The sequence below is a fragment of the Acomys minous genome (assembly GCF_964271855.1).
Source record: "Acomys minous genome assembly, chromosome: 14".
NCBI lineage: Eukaryota > Metazoa > Chordata > Mammalia > Rodentia > Muridae > Acomys > Acomys minous.
Genome location: NC_140496.1, coordinates 72421588 through 72444351, shown reverse-complemented (window position 1 = coordinate 72444351; position 22764 = coordinate 72421588). Strand labels below are relative to the sequence as shown.

Sequence of the window (22764 nt, the reverse complement as noted above, 5' to 3'; positions counted from 1 at the left end):
GGTTTAAGTAATCTACGTGCTTACTGTGCGTTAGAACAGTACTGAGATTAGGAGACAGTGATGTTTCATCACACAATTCAGGTACCCGCGAATGCTAGAGAAAGCACAACTACACATGATTGTAGAGATAAAATACCAGCCTGGGGTGGGGGGTGGGGGAAGGTCTTCTGGAACCAGAAGGTTTTGCTGTGTCATCCCCTTGCGGCTAGGTCAGTTGCCTGCCAATTGACTACTCCAAGTGCCGCCTCTTTGCGCTCTGGGCAGAGCGCATGCGTACAGACCGCGGGCCGGGTCCACTGAGGAATTCGTTCTCGCACGAGCGGTTTCCCAGGAGGCGCTAATTCATTCTCCTTCCGGCGAGCTCGCCCGGAAGCGCAGTGTCGGGGCTGCGGGTTTGTAGGCGCCTCGTCTTGTTCCTGTTGCAGCCGGGGCGTGGTCGCTGCGGCCCGGGCCCACGCGTGCCAGCGATGGAGGGGCAGCGGGTAGAGGTGGACGGCGGCATCATGGAAGGGGTGAGTGCAGGGCTGCGTGGGACTAGAGCGAGCGGTGTGGCAGGGGCGAGCTGTGGCGGCCGGGCCTCTGTTAAAACGTCTGTCGTTTCTTCTCCCTGGTGCTCTGCAGGGTGGCCAGATCCTCAGGGTCTCCACTGCTCTGAGCTGCCTCCTGGGCCTCCCCTTGCGCGTGCAGAAGATCCGCGCCGGCCGCAGCACGCCTGGCCTCAGGTACCGCGGGGGGGCCGGCAGGGGGGCCGGGCCGCAGACTTTGGGTCTGGGACTCCCGGGATCCGAGCCCTAGTTGTGGGGCGGAGGAGCTCTGGACAATATCCAAAGTGCCCCCCTTTCCTGTCCCTAGGACAAGCTGCAGGTTGTCCTTAGGACGCATTGAAACAGGATAGTATGTCCATGCATTTTGCCAATGGTATTTTCCTTGGCGCTTCTAATAATAATAATAATAATAATAACCACCACCATCATCATCATCATCATCATCATCATTATCATTATTGGAAGATTCCAGCTGTGTGCTGCCATGTGCAGTTTATGTGGTTCTGGGAATGGAACCTAAGGCCTCTCCCAAATTATGCAATCGTCTGCCCCCTGAATTACGTCCCTGCCCTTCTCATCAATTAGTCTTTCCTTTCATAATCATAGAAGTCGAATTGTATTAGCGCACACCCTGATAGCCTCACTTGAAGTTAACTGTTATCTTTAGAGGGTCTGTTTCAAACGATCACATTTTGTGTATGTTGAGGCCTCAATAGGAATTGAAGGGATGAGCTGTAATTCAGGCCATCCTGGTGTCATGGCTTGGTTAGGCAGTGAAATTCAAGCAAGACTGGTGGCTTTTAGGTAGTTTTAGTTTATTTTAAAAAAATATTTATTTTATGTCCGTTGATGTTTTGCCTGCATGTGTGTCTGTATGAGAATCTGGTGTAACTGTGACGTAGAGTGGGGTATAGGCAGTCTGATCGCACGCGTTTTGATGCAGTATTATGACCTGAAGGCCTCAGCATTTATCTGGACTGGAAATGGTTCGAGATTTGTGTGATGGGCACCTGGAGGGGGCAGAAATCGGCTCCACAGAGATAACCTTCACCCCAGAGAAGATCAGAGGTGGAACCCACACAGCAGATACCAAGACAGCTGGGTATGTCTCACCGAACGCCCCATGCAGACCTGAATTCAGATCTAGGCTCTGTTGCTTCCTGAGAATGCTCTTTAGTTTTTTTTTCTCTTTTAAGATATAAATAATAGCCGGGCGTGGTGGCGCACGCCTTTAATCCCAGCACTCGGGAGGCAGAGGCAGGCGGATCGCTGTGAGTTCAAGGCCAGCCTGGTCTACAAAGTCAGTCCAGGATGGCCAAGGCTACAGAGAGAAACCCTGTCTCGAAAAACCAAAAAAAAAAAAAAAAAAAAAGATATAAATAATAGACCTACTTGTTCAGTTGTAGTTATTGATATTTCCAGATTTTTTTTTTTTTGAGAAAAGGTCTCCCTATATAATCCACACTGATGTTGAATTCCTCAGCCCCTGAGATGCTGAGATTACAGGCATGTGACACTATACCTGTTTTTCCTTTATTGCTTTAGTGAAATATCTATGTAACTCTAGAAAATTTTGGAGGCTTGCTTTGCATGTCCAAGGTCCTGGGTTGAATCTCTTGCACTGCAGGAGGGAAAGATGCTCAAGTCTAAAAAGTTCAGATATCCTGACTACCCTTTGCCCTAGGGAAATTGAGGCTCCTGATTCAGTGGCGGGGTGCTTGATTAGCATGCAAAAGTTGCCAGGTCCACTTTCTACCACCAGAAAACTAACAGCAACGCCCCCAGCAGACACACCACCCAGCCTTCTGGGAAATGGATATCTTAACCCATTCCTAAGTATTCCTCATATAACCAACCCCACAGTGACAGAATGTGACGAGGAAGCAGTGGTAGATCGCTTTTGTGAGCTGTTTGGCTCATGTTTCCTTTGCCGCTGGTATTTGAATGCTAACCCAGTGCCTCAAGCATGCTGGGCAAGTGCTCAGCCACTGAGGCTCATCCCCAGCCTCTGATTGCTTTTTGAAGTAGGATTTATTTTAAACTGTAGGTTTTTTGTTACTAAGAATTTGACAGAAGCCTGGTGGGGTGGCACATTCCTGTAACCAGCACTCGGGAAGCAGATCTCTTGAGTTCCAGGCCAGCTGGGTCTACAGAGAGAGTCCAGGGCAGCCAAGGCTACACATAGAAAAACTAAAAACAAAACAAAACAAAACAAAAACAAACAAACAAACCAAAAAAAATAAAAGAAAGAAAGAAAAGAAAAAGTAAGACATTATAAACTTTTGTCAGTTTGTTCAGAAGTAACTTTTTTAATGGATTATGGTTATTTTAGGAAGATGTTTAATAACACAATGAACTGTAATTTAAGTAGACGTCTGTGCAAAGGGGCCTGTGATTGGGTATAAAATGACATCTGTCAACTGAGAACTTTCCTAAGGAAAGAATTTGAGGTGTCGTAGCATTAGCACATTATTTATTATTTTGTACAAACAAAGAAGAAAAAGTCACAGTTATCTTCTAAAAATTAAAATAGTCATAGAATTTGAAGTTGTAAGAGAAAACATTAATGCAAACCTGCCATGGTGTGACTTAGGAAGTCAAATTCCACTGGTGTTAAGTGATTCGCCACTGTCTTGGAGTTAGGGTAAAAACTGGCATTAGAATTTAACTCTTTTGTTTTGCTTTGTTTTTCCCCAAACAAGGTTTTACTGGGTAGCCCTGGAATTCATTCTGTAGACCAGGCTGGCTTCAAACCCACAGAGAGCTCCCTGCCTCTGCCTCCCGAGGGCCAGGATTTAAGGTGTGCGTCACCACTACCTGGCTAAGCATCCTAATTTTTTAAAAAATTTCATTTATTTATTTGTATTTGTGTGCGTGTGTGCACATGCACTCACATGTGTGCATGCAAGCCTTTGAGTGGGTGTGGAGGTCAGAGGACAACCCGTGGCAGTCACGCGTGCCATTAGCCTTGTGGCAGATGGCTTTACTGGCTGAGTCATTTCTCCAGCCCTTGCCTCCTGATAGATTAGAAAGGGAGAGGATTAAATTTGAGGTTGAGAGTCCAGTTCCACATAGAAGTGCAACAGTAGTAGAGTCCTAGCAGGAAAGCCCAGTTCACTACTTACCACACTCACGCCGTTGTCTCTCTGGTTGTGGTTGCAGTACTGTAAGTTTTGTCCTGGGCTTGTGGTTCCTCACTCTTGTAACTTTACTCAGGAGGACGTAAGCTCTTTAAATGTTGGATTGCTTAGGAGAGCATGAACAGCAGCACAGAAGTTACAGACTGGTTTGTTTGCTCCTAGACTCCACCTCTTTGGAGAATATATTACTTTGCCTGTATTTTCTATTGTGATGCTACATGCATTACTCAGCCAATGAATATTTAGAGATTGATGAGACTACTTATCAGTAATCCAGACTTAAAGTGTCCCTTTGAGTAATAGATTTGTTAGAAGAGTATTAACACCAAGGACAGACAGACAGCAGAGTGCCTTTGAGAAGCATTCAGGCATAGCAATTAGAGACCTTATAGTTTAGGACATGTGTATCTGTAGTATGTTAATTTCATTTAATTGTAGATGATATTTCTTTTTTTTAATTTATTTATTTTTATTGTATGTACATTGGTGTACATTTATTTTATGTACACTGCTTGCATAAATGTCTGTGAGGGTGTCAGATCCCCTGGAACTGGACTTACAGATAGTTGTGAGCTGCCATGTGGTTGCTGGGAATTGAACCCAGGTCCTTTGGAAGAACAGCCAATGCTTTTAACTGCTGAGCCACCTCTCCAGCCCCTGTAGATGCTATTTCCAATTCCCTTTAAATGTCATTGTTGTCCCTAGGAATGTCATTGTTGTCATTTTAAAGAAGGGCGATAATCATTCATTTAAAAAAATCTGACCAAGCTGGGTGTGGTGCACAGGTCTTTAATCTCATCACTCGGGAGAAGGAGGCAGGTGGGTCTCTGTGAGCTCGAAGCCAGTCCACAGAGTGAGTTGCAGGATAGCAAGGGATACACAGAGAAACCTTGTCTCAAAATAATAATAATAATAATAATAATAATAATAATAATAATAATAATAATAATAATAATAATAAATCTGATCAAACACTTCATTTTTAAACACTTTACATTCTGTAACTCAGTTTTGTGATTCTTCATGTTGGCTATAAAGAGAAAAGTCCATGTTAAACATTCGGTTTTCAGTCTTTGTAAAAGACTGTCCTGTCACAAATTCTGTGTGGTAGGAACAGTCCTGTGACTTGATATTTGGATAGTGTCTTTTGAATGGTAACAACCCAGGTAAAAGTGGTGAGTATTTCTAATCTTGGCTGTTCTGAACGCATTTTTATAAACTGCTGCTTTTAAGAACACTTTTACACACATCTTTAATCCCAGCACTTGGAAGCAGAGGCAGGCAGATCGATGAGTTCGAGGCCAGCCTGCTCTACAAAGTGAGTCCAGGACAGCCCAGGCTACACAGAGAAACCCTGTCTCAAAACAAACAAACAAACAAACAAGTAAACAAACAAGAACACTTTTAGAAAATGTTTGAAGGTTTTCTTTCTTTCTTTTTTTTTTTTCTTTTGGTTTTTTGAGACAGGGTTTCTCTGTGTAGCCCTGGTAGCTCACATTGTAATCCAGGTTGGCCTCAAACTCAGGTCTGCTTGCCTCTGCCTTCCAGGTTTTGGAATTAAGGGCATGTGCCACTACTGCTGGGCCACCTCCCCCCGTCCCCCCACCCGGTGGTGTAGGGTACTCAACCAAGGTTTCCCATATTCGAGGCTGAAGCCTTTTACCATTGACTTATTACCTCAATGCAGTTTGCTTATTGTCTTTCTACTTTGAATTACTTCCTTAAGAGTCAAGATTTTACCCTTCAGACACTGCAGTGGCTTCTAACTTTTCCAAGTCACACTGGTGTGCAGTAATGAGTAGAGCTATTCTGAGACTCAAAAGACTGTCCAGTTAAGCATGTTCTGCCTCTTCCTTAGGAGTGTGTGCCTCTTGATGCAGGTTTCAATGCCTTGTGTTCTGTTTGCTGCTTCTCCGTCGGAACTTCGTTTAAAAGGCGGGACTAATGCTGAAATGGCACCACAGATTGACTACACCATGATGGTAAGAGTGACCTCGTGTTCACTGTTTAAATATGTCCGGAGTGTTTTCATGGACACTCTTGTTCATGTGTGTTTTCTGGTTCTAATGCAGGAGAGGGAACAGAATTAGGTTTATTTTACGGTTTACATTATGAGTTAAGCTAGTGTTCATACTGAGTTTTTTTTTTTAAGGACCTAAAGGTATAACTATGTAAATTGTATCAGTTATCATATAAATAACCTATTTTTGTTTTAGTATTGGCAAGCTGATAGGGAAGAAAAGTGGTACAGGTTGAGTTCCTCTAGTCTGAAATACGAAGTGTCCCAGAACCCGAGCCAGTGAGATGGCTCACTGGGTGAAATTACTTAGTATGCAAGGCTCATGGCCTGAATTCAGCCCCCAGAACATAAAAAAGGACAGAGCTGACTCCTGAAAATTATACTCTTGATCGCCAAACAAATGTAGTGACACACATACCGCCCCCCCCACATTCAAATAATACAATTTTAAAAAATATTATAAAATTCAAAACTGTTTGAGCACCAACATTTTGTCACAAGCGGGACATTTCCCACCTGACTTCATGTGATGGGCTGCGATCACAGCACAGGTGCTCAGGTCACTGTGAGGTGGCATTCAGGCTCTGTATATAACGTGTGAGCATGCGTGAACTTCATGTTTGCATCTCATCATGTGTGTACAAGTACTACAGACTCTGAAACAGTCACGCTCAAAGTGGTGCTGCTTCTGAGCAGTTTCAGGTAGGGAAAATCAATCTGTATTAGTGTTTTTTCTATAGGCTTATGGTGACACAATTCTTTACAATTAAATGTACTCCTTTAAATATAAATTTAGGAATTTTCTACAAATATATACCTATGAACCAACTTCCACAACTAAGATGTGGAATGATTTTATTAAAAATAAATAAATAAAATTACAAACCCTTTGTAGCTACTCTGTCCACAAATCCTGGCAATCACTATGCTATTTTGTCGTTTAGTTTTGCCTTTTTTACAATATCAAATAAAGTACTATGCTCAATATAGCCGTAGAATATGGCCTTTTCTCTCTCTTTTGAGATAGGGCCTTACATATCCTAAGCTAGCCTTAAACTCCATATGTAGGGAGGATGATTTGGACCTGATCCTCCTGGTTGTGCCTCCAGAGTGCCAGAGTTACAAGTGTGTACCACCATGACCAGTTTATGAATGTGAACATAGACTCCTGTGTGCCAGGCATGCGCACTACCCACTGAGCGCCACTGCCAGCTCCTGGATCTGCTTCTTTCAGTTACATAATAAATTTGAGACTCAGTGTTCCTGCAGTAAAGGCTAAGTGGTTTTATTCTGTGAATGAACAAACTTATCTGTCTCCTCATGAATTGAAGGCCACTTGAGTTCCTTCCACCTTTCAGCAATTTTGAACAAATTCACTACTACTAAGATGGCAGAGACTACCAAAATGTTCTTCAGCCCTGTCCTATTTTGTTACCCTGTGAGAGCTGCATCCTACCCAGCCCTAGATAACCTTTGTGCTTTATACCCCTCCCCCCACTTGAGTTGAACTATTTGGGGAAAAACCCAAGGCTTTACACATGTTAGGCAAGTGCTCTGCCCTCGGCTACATCAGCATCCCCGTCTTTGAAAAAAAAAGTAACTCCATCTACACCTGCTGCACATACGGAGATAGCCTAGAGAAGTGAGTGGAGCTCCCAGGTAGATCTCAAGTATATTTGTAGGCTTCAGCTTAAATACTGTCTCCTTCTGAACACTGACATCTTTTAATCAGCATGCTGACATGTGTAATGAAAGTCACCTGCCGCCAGGTGGGTGGTGGCATACGCCTATAATCCCAGCACTAAGGAGGCAGAGGCAGACGTCTTTCTGTAGGCCAGCCTGGTCTACAGAGATCAGGGGCATCAGGGCTACACAGAGAAACACCATCTCAAAAAACCAAACCAAACAAAAAGATACTTTATCTAGTAATTCACATAGAAGAAACCTACTCCTTATAAAATCCAGCGGAAGAGAATGTTACAGATACTTGAGCACAGCCTTGTATGAACTGTGATTGTCATTGTATCACATACACATGCATGACACCTTACGGCAGTGGTTCTCAACCTGTGGGTCTTAACCCCTTTATGGGGTCACAAATCAGATATTCTGCATATGGATAGTTACATTACAATTCACAGTAGTAGCAGAACCACAGTTATGAAGTAGCATTGAAATGGCTTTGTGGTGGGAGGCCACCGCGACATCATGGGGCAGTGTATTAAAGGGTTGTAGCGTTAGGAAGGCTGAGGATGATCTAGTAAATTCTGCTCAGGTGCCGTGTCATCTAAAGATTGCTTGGGAAGAACTTAGGATGCCACGAAAACATGTGTCTAATATGAGAAACAGCAAAGGTAAAGCGTTTTATAGCTAGTAAAATTTCAACAGTATTAAAAATTGAGAGTACGGGCTGGAGAGATGGCTCAGTGGTTAAGAGCACTGCCTGCTGCCCTTCCAAAGGTCCTGAGTTCAATTCCCAGCAACCACATGGTGGCTTACAACCATCTATAATGGGATATGGTGCCCTCTTCTGGCCTGCAGGGGTACATGTAAGCAGAATACTGTATACAATAAATCTTTAAAGAAAAAAATTGAGAATGTATAATGGAAGGCTGCTCCCCAGCGCCCTCTTATGGCGTTTAGTGTGCACTGTATTGATACTGTCAGGGAGGATTGCCTTCCTGGATCAGGTGTGTGGAGCTGCTGTTCTTTTTATTAGAAAGACTTATACAGTCCTGTTTAACTAAACATTAAACATGTAGCTGTGTAACAGGTTATTTTTGTTGTTGTTTGAACAATAGAATTGTTCTCAGTACTTTCTGTCCCTGTGTATCTCTATCACCTACTGACTAGCTCACTGCTTAGCGTAATTTAATTTAGTAATTTAACTTGGTGAGTCTGTGCATCTGATGGCTAAAGTAACAACTGACTTTTTCAGGTTTTCAAGCCAATTGCTGAGAAATTTGGTTTCACATTTAATTGTGACATTAAGATGAGGTAAGCTACTCAGTTCTTAGTGCCCCACCCCTTCCTTCTGATGGCACCCATCACAGTGACTGCTGCTGAGTTACTTCCTCAGCCCTTAGCCTCTCTAAGAGTGGAAAAGTTAGATTTAGAGAACTGTTACTTTGATACTCCTTTTGTGTGTGTTTGTTTGTTTTCTAGACAGGGTTTCTCTGTAGCCTTGTTTCTTCTGGAACTCACTCTGTAGACTAGGTTGGCCTCAATCTCACAGAGATCTGCCTGTCTCTGCCTCTCCCAGTGCTGGGATTAAAGGCGTGTGTCACTGTGCCCAGCACTCTGATATTCTTAATGCATTGTGTTTTGTGATAAATTTCTTACAGGAAGTAATTGTACTTTGTGGCTTAAAGATATATACTGTAGAGTTATGGGACCTTGCCAGCTACCAGTGGTATTTGTGGTATTTGTTTGTTTCTTGAGAGAAATATTTTCATGGGATTTCTACAAGGAGGAAGGCTTCATAGCTAGTGTTATCCACGCCTGTGTTATCCACGGCTGTGTTATCCACGCCTGTGTTATCCACGGCTGTGTTATCCGCGCCTGTGTTATCCGCGCCTGTGTTCTCCACCCCTGTGTTCTCCACCCCTGTGTTCTCCATGCCTGTGTTTTCCATGCCTGTGTTATACACCCTGGGTTATCTGTGCCTGTGTTATCCACCCCTATGCTATGCATGCCTGTGTTCTCCATGCTGTGTTTTCCATGCCTCTGTTCTCCATGCCCCCTGCATTATCCGTGCCTCTTAACAGTCAATGTGGTCACTGTGGCAATGCACTAGGCACCATGTGGTCATAAAAGAGACTGCTCCACAGTGCAGTCGGATTGCCTTCCTAAGAAAGCCCAGCCTTTAGGGCTGCAGTTCTGTGCTGTACAGTATCAAGAGGGAAGTGCTCTGCATGGGGCTTAATACCCTATGGTCTTGTCCCAGTTTTCCTCTCATTTAATCTTCCTTCTACTTTCAAGGTGTCATAGTCAGTCTAACTTGGTAAGTTACCCGCAGTCTTAAACTACTTTGTACTCTAAAATTCATGTTGTTTATCCCCTGCTCATTAAAAATTAGCAATCATATTTAAAAATAGAAAATAAAATTTTGGGGGGAGTAGCTGGAGAGATGGCTCAGAGGTTAAGAGCACTGTCTGTTCTTCGAAAGGTCCTGAGTTCAATTCTCAGAACCACATGGTCGCTCACAACCATCTATAATGAGATCTGGTGCCCTCTTCTGGCCTGCAGGCATCCATGTGGGCAGGATACTGTATAAATAATAAATTAAAGTTTTAAAAAGTTATTTGGATTTTTGTAAATGCATTCACTCTTCTTCATCTGTTTGACCCTTTTTGCAGCCATACTTAAAATCTTTGTTGATTGTAAACTACGTCATCTCCTAACCAGGCTGAGATTCTTGAAGATAAAAGCCCAGCAATTCTCAGCATCTGCAGTAAATGACTAGAACTGAGCTATATTGTACCCCAGTTGCTTAGATATTCCTCAGGTATTAGTCTGAGTGCCTGTCATGTGCCAGCTGTTGCTTTAGGCCTAGGAAAGAGAACCTCGCAGAGCCAGTGTGGGAGAGCTTGCTCCCAGACAGCACTCTTGAGGAGAAGTTGCTATAGAAGAAAAATGCTCTGCACTATCCGAAGTGGTAGTCATTGTTCTGTTCATGCCGAGCACTTGAAATAGTCTCATGGAGCCGGGAGAGTGAGCCCAGGGCCTCGCGTGCACAGGCTCAGTGTGCACTCTACCTCGGAGCTATACTTCTGCCATGATCTCAGTAGCCACGTGGATCTTACAACCACAGAGTGGCCGTCTGAGATTGCAGGTGTTATTTAGGCCTTTCTATGACTTTCCACAAATTAAGTATCTTTGGCTATTGTTCTGTTACAGTAATGAATTGTTAAGCTTTACTCTGTCATGTACTCGTTATGGAGTAGGTATTTGTTCTACTTTTCCTAGGGGCTATTACCCAAAAGGGGGAGGCGAAGTGATTGTCCGAATGTCACCAGTTAAACAGTTGGACCCAATAAATCTGACTGATCGTGGTTCTGTGATTAAGATTTATGGGAGAGCTTTTGTTGCCGGTGTTTTGCCACTAAAAGTAAGTTGTCATAATGCTCTTAGAAGTATATGGACGCCTTGATAGTACTATTATATGGAAAATTTTGAGAGTACTTTCTTTAGTTTCAAAATAAGAGTCTCAGACAACTTGAGATTTTCCTTGTTTATTTTTCTTTCTTTTGAGGGTTTTGTTGTTTTAAAACTGGGTCTGAAGAATAGGCCACGCTTCCTGGATCTTACTGGGTAGACCAGATGGTCTTGAACTTTCAGTACTGTTCTTGCCTCTGTCTGCAAAATGTTATTTTGTTTTTTTCAAAACAGGATTCATGTAGCTATGATACAGCTAATGATGGCCTTGAATTTACAGGCCCAAGTAAATGCCAGGATTTATGTATGCTAGGCACACACTCTGCTACCTGAGCTGTATGCCCAATCTGAGAAAAAATTTTTATTACCTTTATTTAGAATCAGTAAAAATTGCTTTGCTTGTATGTACATTATATTATTCAAAACACTTATTAGCAACTATGACTAATAGTTTCTCAGTCTAGCTCGGCTGTCCTGGAATTCCCTGTGTAGACCAGGCTGGCCTCAAACCCCGAGAGATCCACTTGTCTCTGCCTTCCAAATGTTAGGATTAAAGGTGTGTCCCACCCTGCCTGGCAGAACTTTTTTTTTTTAAGTAACTAAAAATTTTTAAACTTACTTATTTTTAAGATTCTATATATATTTATTTATAAGCACTGGCCTTTGGCCTGCAAATATGTCTTTGTGAGGGAGTCAGGGCCACTGGAACTTGAGTTACAGATGGTTGTGAGCCGCCGTGTGGGTGCTGGGAATTGACCCCTGGTCCTCTGGAAGAACAGCCAGTGCTCTTTATCACAGCCATCGCTCCAGCCCCTATGTATTTGTTTCTTAAATTCTGTTTTATTATTTTTGTGGTCAGGTATTTTGCCTGCATGTACATCTGTGCCTTCTGAGGCCAGAAGAGGGTGTTGGGTCCCTTGGGACTGGAGTTACAGATGGTGGTGAGCTGCCATATGGGTGTTTGGGATTGAATGTGGGTTCTCTGGAAGAGTAGCCAGTGTTCTTAACTGCTGAGCCATTGCTCCAGCCCCCAATTTGTTTTGTCTTTATGTGTTATGACTTTTGCCTGCATGTATATATGTATACCATATGTGTGCCTTGGGCCTGCAGAGATCAGAAGAGGATGTCGAATCCACTGAACCTGGAGTTAAGGGATGGTTGTTAGCCACCATGTGGGTGCTGGGAGCTGACCCCAGCTCCTCTGTACGAACAAGTGCTTTGAACTGCTGAGCTATCACTCCAGTTCCCCAGAACTTAATTTGAATGTCTTTTTATTTAAATATTTCTTAAAAGTTAGAGCTCTCTAGAAGTTTGAAAACGTATGAAAAATTTAAATATGTTTATATGATTTTGAAAGACTGAAATCAATTGTCCAAATATCCGGTGACAAATTTATTCTCCTTTTCTGGTTTGCCAAAATAGGTAGCAAAAGACATGGCTGCGGCAGCTGTGCGATGCATCAGGAAGGAGATCCGGGACCTGTATGTCAGCATCCAGCCTGTGCAGGAGGCCAGGGACCAAGCCTTTGGCAACGGGAGTGGAATCATGTGAGAGCACAGACGTAGAATTATTTGAAACTTTGAAGTCAAAGGGCTTTTGCTCGATTTAGGGTTCTACAACAAATTTGTAAGGACATTTCTACCTAAGCAACAGTTCAGTGACTTAGTGTGAGTCCTCTGCTTGAGGCTTGGTGTTACATGGCTGTACTTCTCAAACTCGGGAGACCAGGCAAGAGCATCATAAATTTGAGGGCAGCCTAGACCTTATCTGCAAGGCAAATTTGAAGGCTACTAGGACTATTTACCAAGATGCTGTCTTAAAGCAAAACATAAAAGCAAACCATGGAAAACAAATGCTTATTCTGGTTTTGTAGGGTTTTTTTTCCTGATGTACTTTGTAGGCTTTTATCTATTGGTTTCATGTCTACAACTCAAGCAACTCCAGTTAAAAGTATTTGGAAAAAAAAGTTTATGTTCTAAATGCATACCGACATTTTTTCCCCTTGTCATTCCTTAAATAGTACACCGTGACAACTATTCCAAAACATGTACATTACAATACTATTCCAAGTAATCTAGAGATGCTTCAAAGTATATGGGAGGGTATGCTTTTAAGTTTGGTATCAGTGTTACATCATTTCTTTTTGGTTTTTGATTTTTGAAACAAGATCTTATGTAGTCTAGCCTGACCTCGAGTTTGCTGTGTAGCCAAGGATTGCCTGAACTCATGATCTTCTTGCTTCCTTTCTGGGAGTACAGGCATGTGCCTCATGCCTAGCATGTTATTTGGTTTGTTGAGACAGGGTCTCCAGGTTAGCCTCAGATTTTCAGCAATCCTGGTGCCTCCCAAGTGCTGGAATTACAATGCCGATTGATAGGTACCATTTAAATAAAGGACTTGGATCTCAGTATCCTATGGAGCTCCTGGAATGAACTCCCCATGAATATTGAGGCACAGTTATAATGAACTTACTTTTTAAAAAAGATTTATTTTAGTATTGTGGTTATATTATGCATGTCTTCATGTGAGTAAAGGCATCTGTGGAGTTCAGAAGAGGGCATCAGGTCTCTTGGAGCTGAGTTCCAAGCAGTTGGGAGCTGCCGTAAGTGAGCGCTGCCTACTGAACTGGGGTCCTCTGGGAGAGCAGTTTTCTTAACCACTGAGCCTTCTCTATAGGCCCCTTAAATATTTAAGCTAGTTAGAAAGTAGTCTTAGAAACTAACACTAACAGAAATGTTTCCAGTTTTTTAAAGATACCTTAAGTATGAGATTGCTTTATATTGTTGTCTTTTTGCTTTGGTTTTGGTTTTTGTTTTTGTTTTTGTTTTTGTTTTTTGACAGGATTTCTCTGTGTAGCTCTGGCTGTCCTGGACTCGCTTTGTAGACCAGGCTGGCCTCGAACTCACAGAGATCTGCCTGCCTCTGCCTCCCAAGTACTGGGATTAAAGGTGTGCCCACCATGTCAGGCCCTACAAAAAGTTTTTAGTTGATGTTTTTGAAGTGTAGAACAGTATTTTGTGGATACTTATATTTCAAACACTTTATTCAGAAACAAAGTTGAAAGTGCTTGCCTTCTTTTCCATAGTACTCCCTAAAATAAACAGAACAAAAATCAAGTCTGTAGGAAGACCTTTTTATTTAAAGCAACCATAGAGTGCTTGCCCCACTGTGTGCCTGTAACCACTTAGTGCTAATGACAGAATAAATGGTAGGGAGGGTGGTGCATTCTTCACGTGCGAGTAGACTAGACTCTGCTGAGGCCTTGACCACAGCAATCCTACTGCCCCATGAGGGCTGAAGGGAGATTGCTAGTGACTTGACTGTGGGAGGAGCTCACTATTGCTGTGTGGTGACCACATTTAATTTTGCTTTTTTAACAGTAGCTGGTCTCTTGTGTTGTATTTACAGGAACTTAGACTGTTAAAGTGTGGGTAATTGTCCTTTTCCCCCTATGTAGCATTGTTGCTGAGACGTCCACTGGCTGCTTGTTTGCTGGATCATCGCTTGGCAAAAGAGGTATACATGAGGGAAAGGGGTGTGTAATTCCCGTTATCACGGGAATGTTCACGGGAATATCTTTATCTGCTTAGGATACATTGTGCAGAAGGATGACTGACATTTAAAAGATAGCTAATTAATTCTGTTTTAGAGTTCATTGAAGTTTTTGTTTCTTCCAACTTTGTATTTTGACAAGTTTTCAGCCTCGAGTAGTCATTTATATACCCTCTCCTAGGCGCACCAGCCGTGAGCATTTTTATATGCTATGTACATTTCTGAGCCACTTCAGTGTTTAGTTGTAGGTGCCACGCCTCAGTAATGAGCACTGCAGCGTGCGTGCATTTCCAAATACCCACAGTTCCACAGTGCCAGCCTTACTCCTGAAGAGATTGTTACACACACATACCCACATAGTACTTGAGCAGGTTGCCTAGAAACAATGTAGGATTTATTTATTTATCTGTTTATTTGCTTGTTTTTATGTTAGCATGGCTTTGGGCTGTCATGGCTATTGAGTCTTAATTCTATTTTATTAATCTATCCAGTTTTCTTGAGACAAGATCAGCCCTGGTTGGCCTGGTAATCGCTATGCAGCCTGGCAATCTGCCTGTCTTAGCTTCCAAGTGGTGAGATTGCAGGCGTGCTCCACCATGCCCTGGTTAGTCTGTCCTTAGTACAGATTTCTCCGCTTGTCTTTTCTTTTTCTTTCTTTTCTCTTTTTTCTTTCTTTCCTTTTTTTTTTTTTAAGACAGGATGTCTCTGTGTAATAGCCTGGCTTTCCTGGACTCACTTTGTGGACCAGGCTAGCCTCAAACTCAGAGAGATCTGCCTCCCTCTGCCTCTGGAATGCTGGAATTAAAGACGTGCGACACTGTGCCTGGCGCTATTCTTTTTAACTTTTATGATAACTCACGTTTGGAAAAGTTTAGGCTTTTTTTTTTCCCCAATAGAATCAATCCCTCACAGTGTAGATTTGTAAACTAGTCCATGTAACGATAACTAGTCCACCGACCAGTCCAGCTGGTCAGTTATTGGGGGGCCAAGGGGGGTCACAACCTGTATTTAAAGAAATGGGCGAGAGAGACGTAGAGCTCAAGCGAACAGTTGCTTGTCAAGAGCCGTTTATTGAGGGTAATGGCAGGCTTTTTAAAACCTGCTTTAGGGAGGGCGGGGGTACGCAAGGAGAGTAGTGGAAACGTACAAAATCTTCTGGGTTGAGCCCCGGGAACATTAGCAAGGGGAGGGGTCTTCCAGGTGAGACAAAGCAGGATGTCTCTGTGGTTATCTTAGGATCAGATCGCTGTCTTCTCAGGACTAAGCCGGATGCCTTGCATACCTAATGAGTGGCCCAGCAGGATGTTGGCTGCAAATACTGAATGGGTGGGGGTCGGCCTCAGGCCTTTTGGTCCCTGGCAGATTTGTCTGGTTGTCTCATGCAAAGATGATTTTGTATACAACTTTTCTGGGCAGTTTTCTCACGGTGTGTGTATGTGTGTTATGCGTATATGTGTACTTGATCATATATATGATCCAGTAAATGTAAAGTTATAAAATGCAAACCAAGTTAGCCTTGTTCTGAGTGTTTAGGAGACTTAGGGTTCAGGACTTCTGGTAGGCTTACTTTGTATTCGCCTTTCTGCTGAAGAGTTAGGATGCATGGGAAGGTGGGAAGGAGAGCAAGGGTATGACTTAAAATGAGCTAGAACCTGTTCAGATTCTTTTGTTTGGGACTTGTTATGTGAAATGGTGTCTTGATCTAAAGCCCTAGCCAACCTGAAGTTCAAGCCTCGTGCACCAGCCTCCTTGCATGCTGGGCTTAGCAGTGAAGGGGACGAAATGTTCAGTGGTTGATCTGGCAATATTAGCTGTTTCTTCTTAAAAGGATACTGAAAATCCTTCAATTCTGATGAAGTGATCTGTGACTAATTCTAATTTGTGTAAATCACAAGTTTTAGATTGGAAACAGGCATAGCCTTGGATTATAACTTTGTTATAAACTGGCTTTATAATTAATTTTAAGAAATTAAATTATTTTGCTTTATGTGTATGAATGTTTTGCCTACATGTATGTCTGTGTACTACTTTCATGCCTAGTGTCTTGGGAGAGCAGAAGATGGCATGGGATCCCCCCTAAACTAGAATTACAAGCAGTTGTGAGCTATTGTGTGAGTGCTGGAAATTGAACCGAGGTCCTCTGGAAGAACATCCAGTGCTCTTGACAATGTAGCCATGTCCAACATCTGCTTTTTGTTTTGTTTTTGTACTTGTTTTTCATAGTTCTGGGTAAGCTAGGGCCTCACACGTGCAAGGCAGCTGTTCATGCACTGAGCCACGCCCCCAGCCCATGAGCAGTGTTTCAGAAATACTTGCCATTGAGCACACGTTAGAGGACACTGTTCTAAACTCAGTTCTCACTTTTCACCATGTGTTTCTTGGGAGTTGAAGTTGGTCATCAGGCTTGGCCACAGGTGCATTTACCCGTTAAACCATCTCACTGGCTCCAAAATTAGTATTTTTTAAGCAGGTACTAACAACCTATTTTTCCTTCACTTGTCCATCGACAACTGACATTTTTAAAGTTTCATAAGATTATAAATAGCATGAGATCCTTTCTGAAAAATTCATTGGTTAACTTCAGAAGCTTAAAAAATAAATGTTACATCAGTGCTAATTCAGATGTACCAATTAAACTTTTTGATTTTTTTTTTTCTGAGACAGAATTTCACTTTAGCCTAGGCTGCCCTAGGACTTGGAACAATTCTGGTTTAGGTTCCCAAGTATTGGCATTTCAACTGTGTGTCACCTTATTTAGTTGTTAAACTTGGTGACTTGGAGTAATTTGTTATTATTTTCTTTATTATTTATTATGCCTGTTTTAGGTGTGAATGCAGACAAGGTTGGAATTGAAGCTGCTGAAATGTTATTAGCAAATCTTAGGCATGGTGGCACTGTGGATGAATATCTACAAGACCAGGTAATGACATTCTCAGATCAAATCCTTTTTCCCTGCTAGGTGTGAACATAATTATGTTGCATACAAATGTCTTTAATTGTGGCATCAAGTATTCAGACACTTCAGTTTCATTCTCTTGGTCTCAATGCAAGGCATTTCCAGCACGCACGCACTCGGCTGATCTCAAGAGTGTGTTCACATTGTGAAGTGCTGTTGATTACTTGTAGCTTCTTCACTCTCTAACCTCACGTTCTCCGTCGTGCCTCGGCCTCCTGAGGGCTAGGAGTGCAGGTGTGCACTACCAGGCCTGGCAGAAGAGTTGCTTGAATGTTTCGCTGTCTGTATTTTCCTTTCTACCACATCTTCCTCTCTAGTCACAGTCTACTTTAGAAATGTGTTCTCGGGCTGCCTCAGGGGCAGAGCTCTTCTTGCCGAACATGCCTGGTGTCTTGTGGCTGATCCTCAGAACCAGTAAGAAAGGAGGAGAGGAAGTGCTCTTCAAGATTTCTTCACCATTTCCTTGGGACAGTTTTCCTTATGTTTAGTCATCTCCTTCTTGCCTAAGTACATATTTTCAGGAATTCTTAGTCTCCCTTTACCTTTTAAAATGGAATTTAGAAGAGTAGAAAACTTGCCATATAGGCCAGCTTGCAGAAATATTTGGTCTCATTATTTGAATCAACATCCAGCTTTCTATTTGATTCTGAAATGAAAAATTTTTAAAGTCAGCCTTGCTAAGCATTTAGTAAGCCACAGACTCTGGTTCACACACACACTGTCACCATCTAAAGCTTCTGGAAACATAAAGAAAATAAAAATTATTCTTTTAATTTATTTCTAAAGCTTTTTTGGTTTCTAATAGCATTTTCCGTATGAGCAGCTGTAGAATTTGAAATTCTGAGTATTTGCATATTTGTGAGCCCTTCTTTGTTTTTGTTCGGCAGCTGATTATTTTCATGGCACTGGCCAATGGAATTTCCAGAATAAAAACAGGACCAGTCACACTCCACACACAGACTGCTATACATTTTGCGGAACAACTAGCAAAGGTGAGTGCTCTGTTAGAAAGTCTGACTGGGTTAGTAAATGGGAGACCCGCTAGCACTCACAGCTGATGCTGCTCATGGGCCTTCTGTGTGGCAGGCTCTTGACAGCCTCAGCATCCGGCTTCGTGTCTTACTCAGTATAAATACCATGAGTGAGTAACATGAGGCAGAGATTGTTTTAGGTCTATGGTTGTTGCTAGTAGCCTGGGTTTTGAGCACACCAGGAGACTCCTGAGGCCCTGAGGCTCCATGGTCCTCAGCATTAGTGAAGGCATTCTGCTTTTAATACTGTGTGAGCTCATGTTACACCTTTTCTTCAGGACTCTTAACTTTATTTATATATATATAAACACACATTCATACATATATATACATACATATATACGTATATTTCACTGTGAAGTTAATGTTAACTTGTTCATAGAACATTTGCAAAATACTTCTTTAGCTAATAAAGCCACTGTTTAGTTCTTTTTTTTCTCAGCTTGCTTTTCACTGTTTGTTACTACTAATGTACACAGTTTCTTTTCCAGAAACTTAGCATGTTTTTATTTTGGAATTTCTTTTTTATTCTTTTGCATGGTTTTAATTTAGTTTTATTGAATCAAGGGCTTAGTATGTCTTTCGGCCTGCCTTGAACTTCCTAGGTAGACCAGTAGAACTTGTGGTCCTCTAGCCTTAGCCTATGGCATGCTGGGATACGTAGGAACCACCACACCCAGCTGCTTTATTCTCTGTTCTATAATTCTGTAAGATTTATGACTCGAGTTTTATGAGGTTGCTAACTTTCTTGAAATTATAAAAGTAATTCACATGAGGCATGTTAGTGAGTGCCTGTAATCTAGCAGCTGGGAGTCAGAGGTTGGTTTTGTCTACACAGCACATTTCAGGCCAGCCTAGGCTATAAGACAGAGGCTCTTTCAAAACAAGAAGAGCAACACAAGGAATATAGAAGAACCATATCACAGTTGCTGAAGAACGGTCTTTTTTATTTTATTTTTTCAATTAAAAATGATTATTTTCACACAAAATATTGTAATCATGGTTTCCCCTCTTTTATCTCTCAGATCCTCCCACCTTCCCACACTTACAACTCACACCTTTCTTATGAAAACAAACAAGCAAGTAAAATAGACAAGAATAAAACAAACTAAAACACAAAAGAAATTAAAAATAAAAATGGGCTGGGCATGGTGGTGCATGCCTTTAATCCCAGCACTAGGGAGGCAGAGGTAAGCCCATCTCTGTGAGTTCAAGGCCAGCTCAGTTTACAAAGAGAGTCCAGGACAGCCAGTGTGACAGAGAAACCCTGTCTCAAACAAACAAAAAACAATAAAAAACAAAACAAACAAACAAAGAAGCAAACAGAATGAGAAATACAAACAAACTAGTGCACACATACATGAATACACCCTGAGGCATGTGACGGTACACACCTTTAATCCCAGTGCTTAGGGGACAGAGGCAGATGGATCTCGGGGTTCAAAATCAGCCTGGTTTGCAGAATTAATTTTGGGACACCCAGAGCTACATAGAGAAATGCTGTCTAAACCCTCCCTCTCCTCCCTCCCCCAAAAAAGAAAAGAATATTTTTAATGAGCCAGGCTTGTGGTGCATGCTTTTACTTCTAGCACTTGGGAGGCGGGGTCCAGAGGCTCAGGGCTTGAAGGGCACAGTGCTGTCAATAAGACGCTGTCTCGGATGCTTTCTTTCCGTCCTCTGTCACAGCTCACCAGCTGACGAGACCTGAAGCATCACAGCTGTGTGGGCGCGCAGAGCCCTGGCACCTGCCTGCCCTGCTGTACAGTGCTTCACAGCCTCTGCTCTTTTTGATTGCTGTCTTTATAAGGGATAGATAGGTTTCATTTAAATTGGGAAAGGCCTGATGAGAATCGAAGGCAAATTATGTCTGAGACAAGAATGAATTAGCTATTTTATAATCTTGATTCCCTTTGTTGTTGTTAGTGGTGATTTTGTTTGTGTGTTTTTGTTTTTGTTTTTGTTTTGTCCTGAGACTCCAAACCAATGATTTGCACATGTGTAAACATTCTGTCACTGGGTTTTATCCTATTAAATTCATTTCTACTTTATGTTATATGTATGAATGGTTTGCCAATGTTTATGTCTCTGTGCCACATTTGTGTCTGGTTCCCTGGGAAGCCAGAAGAGGGTGTTTGACCCTCTGGACCTGGAGGTAGAGGAGCTTGTGAACCTCCCTGTGGGTGCTGGGATTGACTCTGGGTCCTCTGTAAGAACATCCAGTGCCTGTAAGTGCTCATCTCTTCAGCCCCCTTGACTTATTTTTATTTCTTCTTATGCTATATTTACAGTTATGTCTCTTTTCTCTCATAGATTGGTGTCCTTGCTAGTTGATACCAAGTTTTTCATTATAGTTTTCAGTTTTACAGTACTTAGTATATTCGTAGCCAGTTACATGTTACTTGGAGTGAGTGCACAGTGGAAAGTACCCTGAATTGGGGATTTGTGATTCTTGTTTCTTACTCAACTGCGTGTGTTTGGATAGGGCGAGAGGAGAAGGGAAATGTTTTTCTGGAAAAGGGGTTTTACTAAGTGTCATCTAGGCTGGCTTGAAACTCAAGATTCTCCTGCCTCAGCCTCCTGCATATGGGCTGTACCACCCACGCATAGCTCTTTGTTGTATTTTACTGGGTGACTTGTGCCAAAGTATCTTTGTCTTTCTGTGTTTTGGAGCAAATAAGCTCATCTGTAAAAATCACAGACTTCAACTATATCATCTTTTAGGCTTAAGCATAAACTTGAAATGATACCCTATTTACCACTTGTGTTTCATATTTTCATGTTTGTAATTTGAGAAGTGCAGACACATAATTACATAGTTTGGTTCCCTTGTTCTGTGTTCAGTGTTTGCTCTTTCCACAGTGAGCTTTAGATGTCCATGTGTACAGTGCACTGCTACAGACACTGAAAGCTTTTGAACAATGCTGGGAGTAAGACCACAAAATAATGGTTTCAAACTGTATCTTATAGACTCCTAAAACTTAAGGCATACCTGAAATCCCTTTGCCTGAATCTTAAGCCTATTCAGTTGTTTTGACTTAAATTCAGTTTTGTTAAAAAGGAACTGCATCTGCCTTTAAAAGGATACTTCCAGAGCACGGTGACAGAGACCACACGGTTCAAAGCTGGCTTTAGCTAACAAGTGAGAACTAGAGCGGTGAGCTCAGTGATGGAGGGTATTAATCACCGCCCCTCTGCCCCACCTACCCCAGCTACCCTGGACTAGCTTCTTGAATTATATCTTTACAGAATTAAATCGGTAGGAAAAATTTACTGTCATACTGACAGGTACATGATTCAGATCTATGTTTTAGAAAAACAAAAGGGAAGAGAAAAGGTGCCTTGTAAACAGCAACAGTCAATGTTCCAGAATCTACGCTTGCCTTGGCTGCACACGCCTCATGCTCCTAGTCGGTGGGTGTGGAGCAGAGCCTGGTTCTCGGTTCTGACAGACTCCACAACAGTGAACAAGAACCACAGTCCTAGAATAAAATAAGCTTTTGAATTTCTTCACAAGTCACTCTTTTCATGTGGGTACCTTCTTCAATAAATGGGTCTGACAGTAACTGTTCCTTAACTTCAATTCTAGGATTGTCCCTCTGTCCTCTCGTGCATACTTACACACTAATCCTCTCTGCTTTCAGGCCAAATTTACTGTGAAGAAATCAGAAGAAGAAGAAGATGCCTCTAAGGACACTTACATCATCGAGTGTGAAGGAATTGGGATGGCAAATCCACATCTCTAGGGTGTTTACTTAAGCTGTACCTCCATGCTGCACTAACTTTCTTCATACATGCTGCAATGCAGGGGATAAGCTATTACAGGACTCTCAGTTAGGATGTAAAGTATGGTACTTTCAGTTGCTGAGAATGCTTCATCATGTTAAATTCATGTTGAATATCTCCTGAAATTCAGACAGTGAAAGATAAAACTTGATGGATATGTATAATAGTTCATTTCAATATTAAAGTATTGAAATAAAATGTTGTTTATACCCCTAGTATGACCTGTTTCTTTTTTTAATGGAATAAACTAAACCAGGAATAAACTAAACCAGGGACATAGATTTGATCCGTAATTTGTGTGTACTAGTGTCCTTACCTGCAGTTTCCACTTTCTGTAGTTGAGCTAGAGTCAACTGTAGTCCAGGAATATTATCTAGAAAATTCAACATAAATAACTCATCAGTTTTGTATACAACTTCTTTCTGAGTAACATGAAAAAATCTCACACCTTTTGTTCTGTCCCACTTGTGACCTGAATCATCTATTTCTCCAGTATTATCAATATTATATATGCCACTTACATGCCATTACACATTTTGTAGCTGTTTGGTTATCAGATCAATAGTTGTAGCATCACAAT

General features: G+C 42.0%; 1 protein-coding gene across 3 annotated transcripts; it reads left to right on the top strand.

Annotated features, from left to right (window-relative positions):
- Positions 1-320: 320 nt before the first annotated feature.
- RTCA (RNA 3'-terminal phosphate cyclase) lies at positions 321-22402 on the top strand. Of its 3 annotated transcripts, XM_084756037.1 has the most exons (11): positions 324-512; positions 622-722; positions 1504-1647; positions 5544-5667; positions 8644-8702; positions 10674-10815; positions 12285-12409; positions 14320-14378; positions 17240-17334; positions 18258-18362; positions 22043-22402. In XM_084756037.1, exons 1-11 carry the CDS (start codon positions 468-470, stop codon positions 22142-22144), a joined length of 1101 nt encoding a protein of 366 aa, XP_084612163.1. In that variant the 5' UTR covers positions 324-467; the 3' UTR covers positions 22145-22402. The 3 variants fall into 3 exon arrangements, with proteins under 3 accessions (XP_084612164.1, XP_084612163.1, XP_084612165.1); XM_084756038.1 differs by lacking the exon at positions 1504-1647 and having other exon boundaries at positions 321-512; XM_084756039.1 differs by lacking the exon at positions 324-512 and having other exon boundaries at positions 1489-1647.
- Positions 22403-22764: the final 362 nt, after the last annotated feature.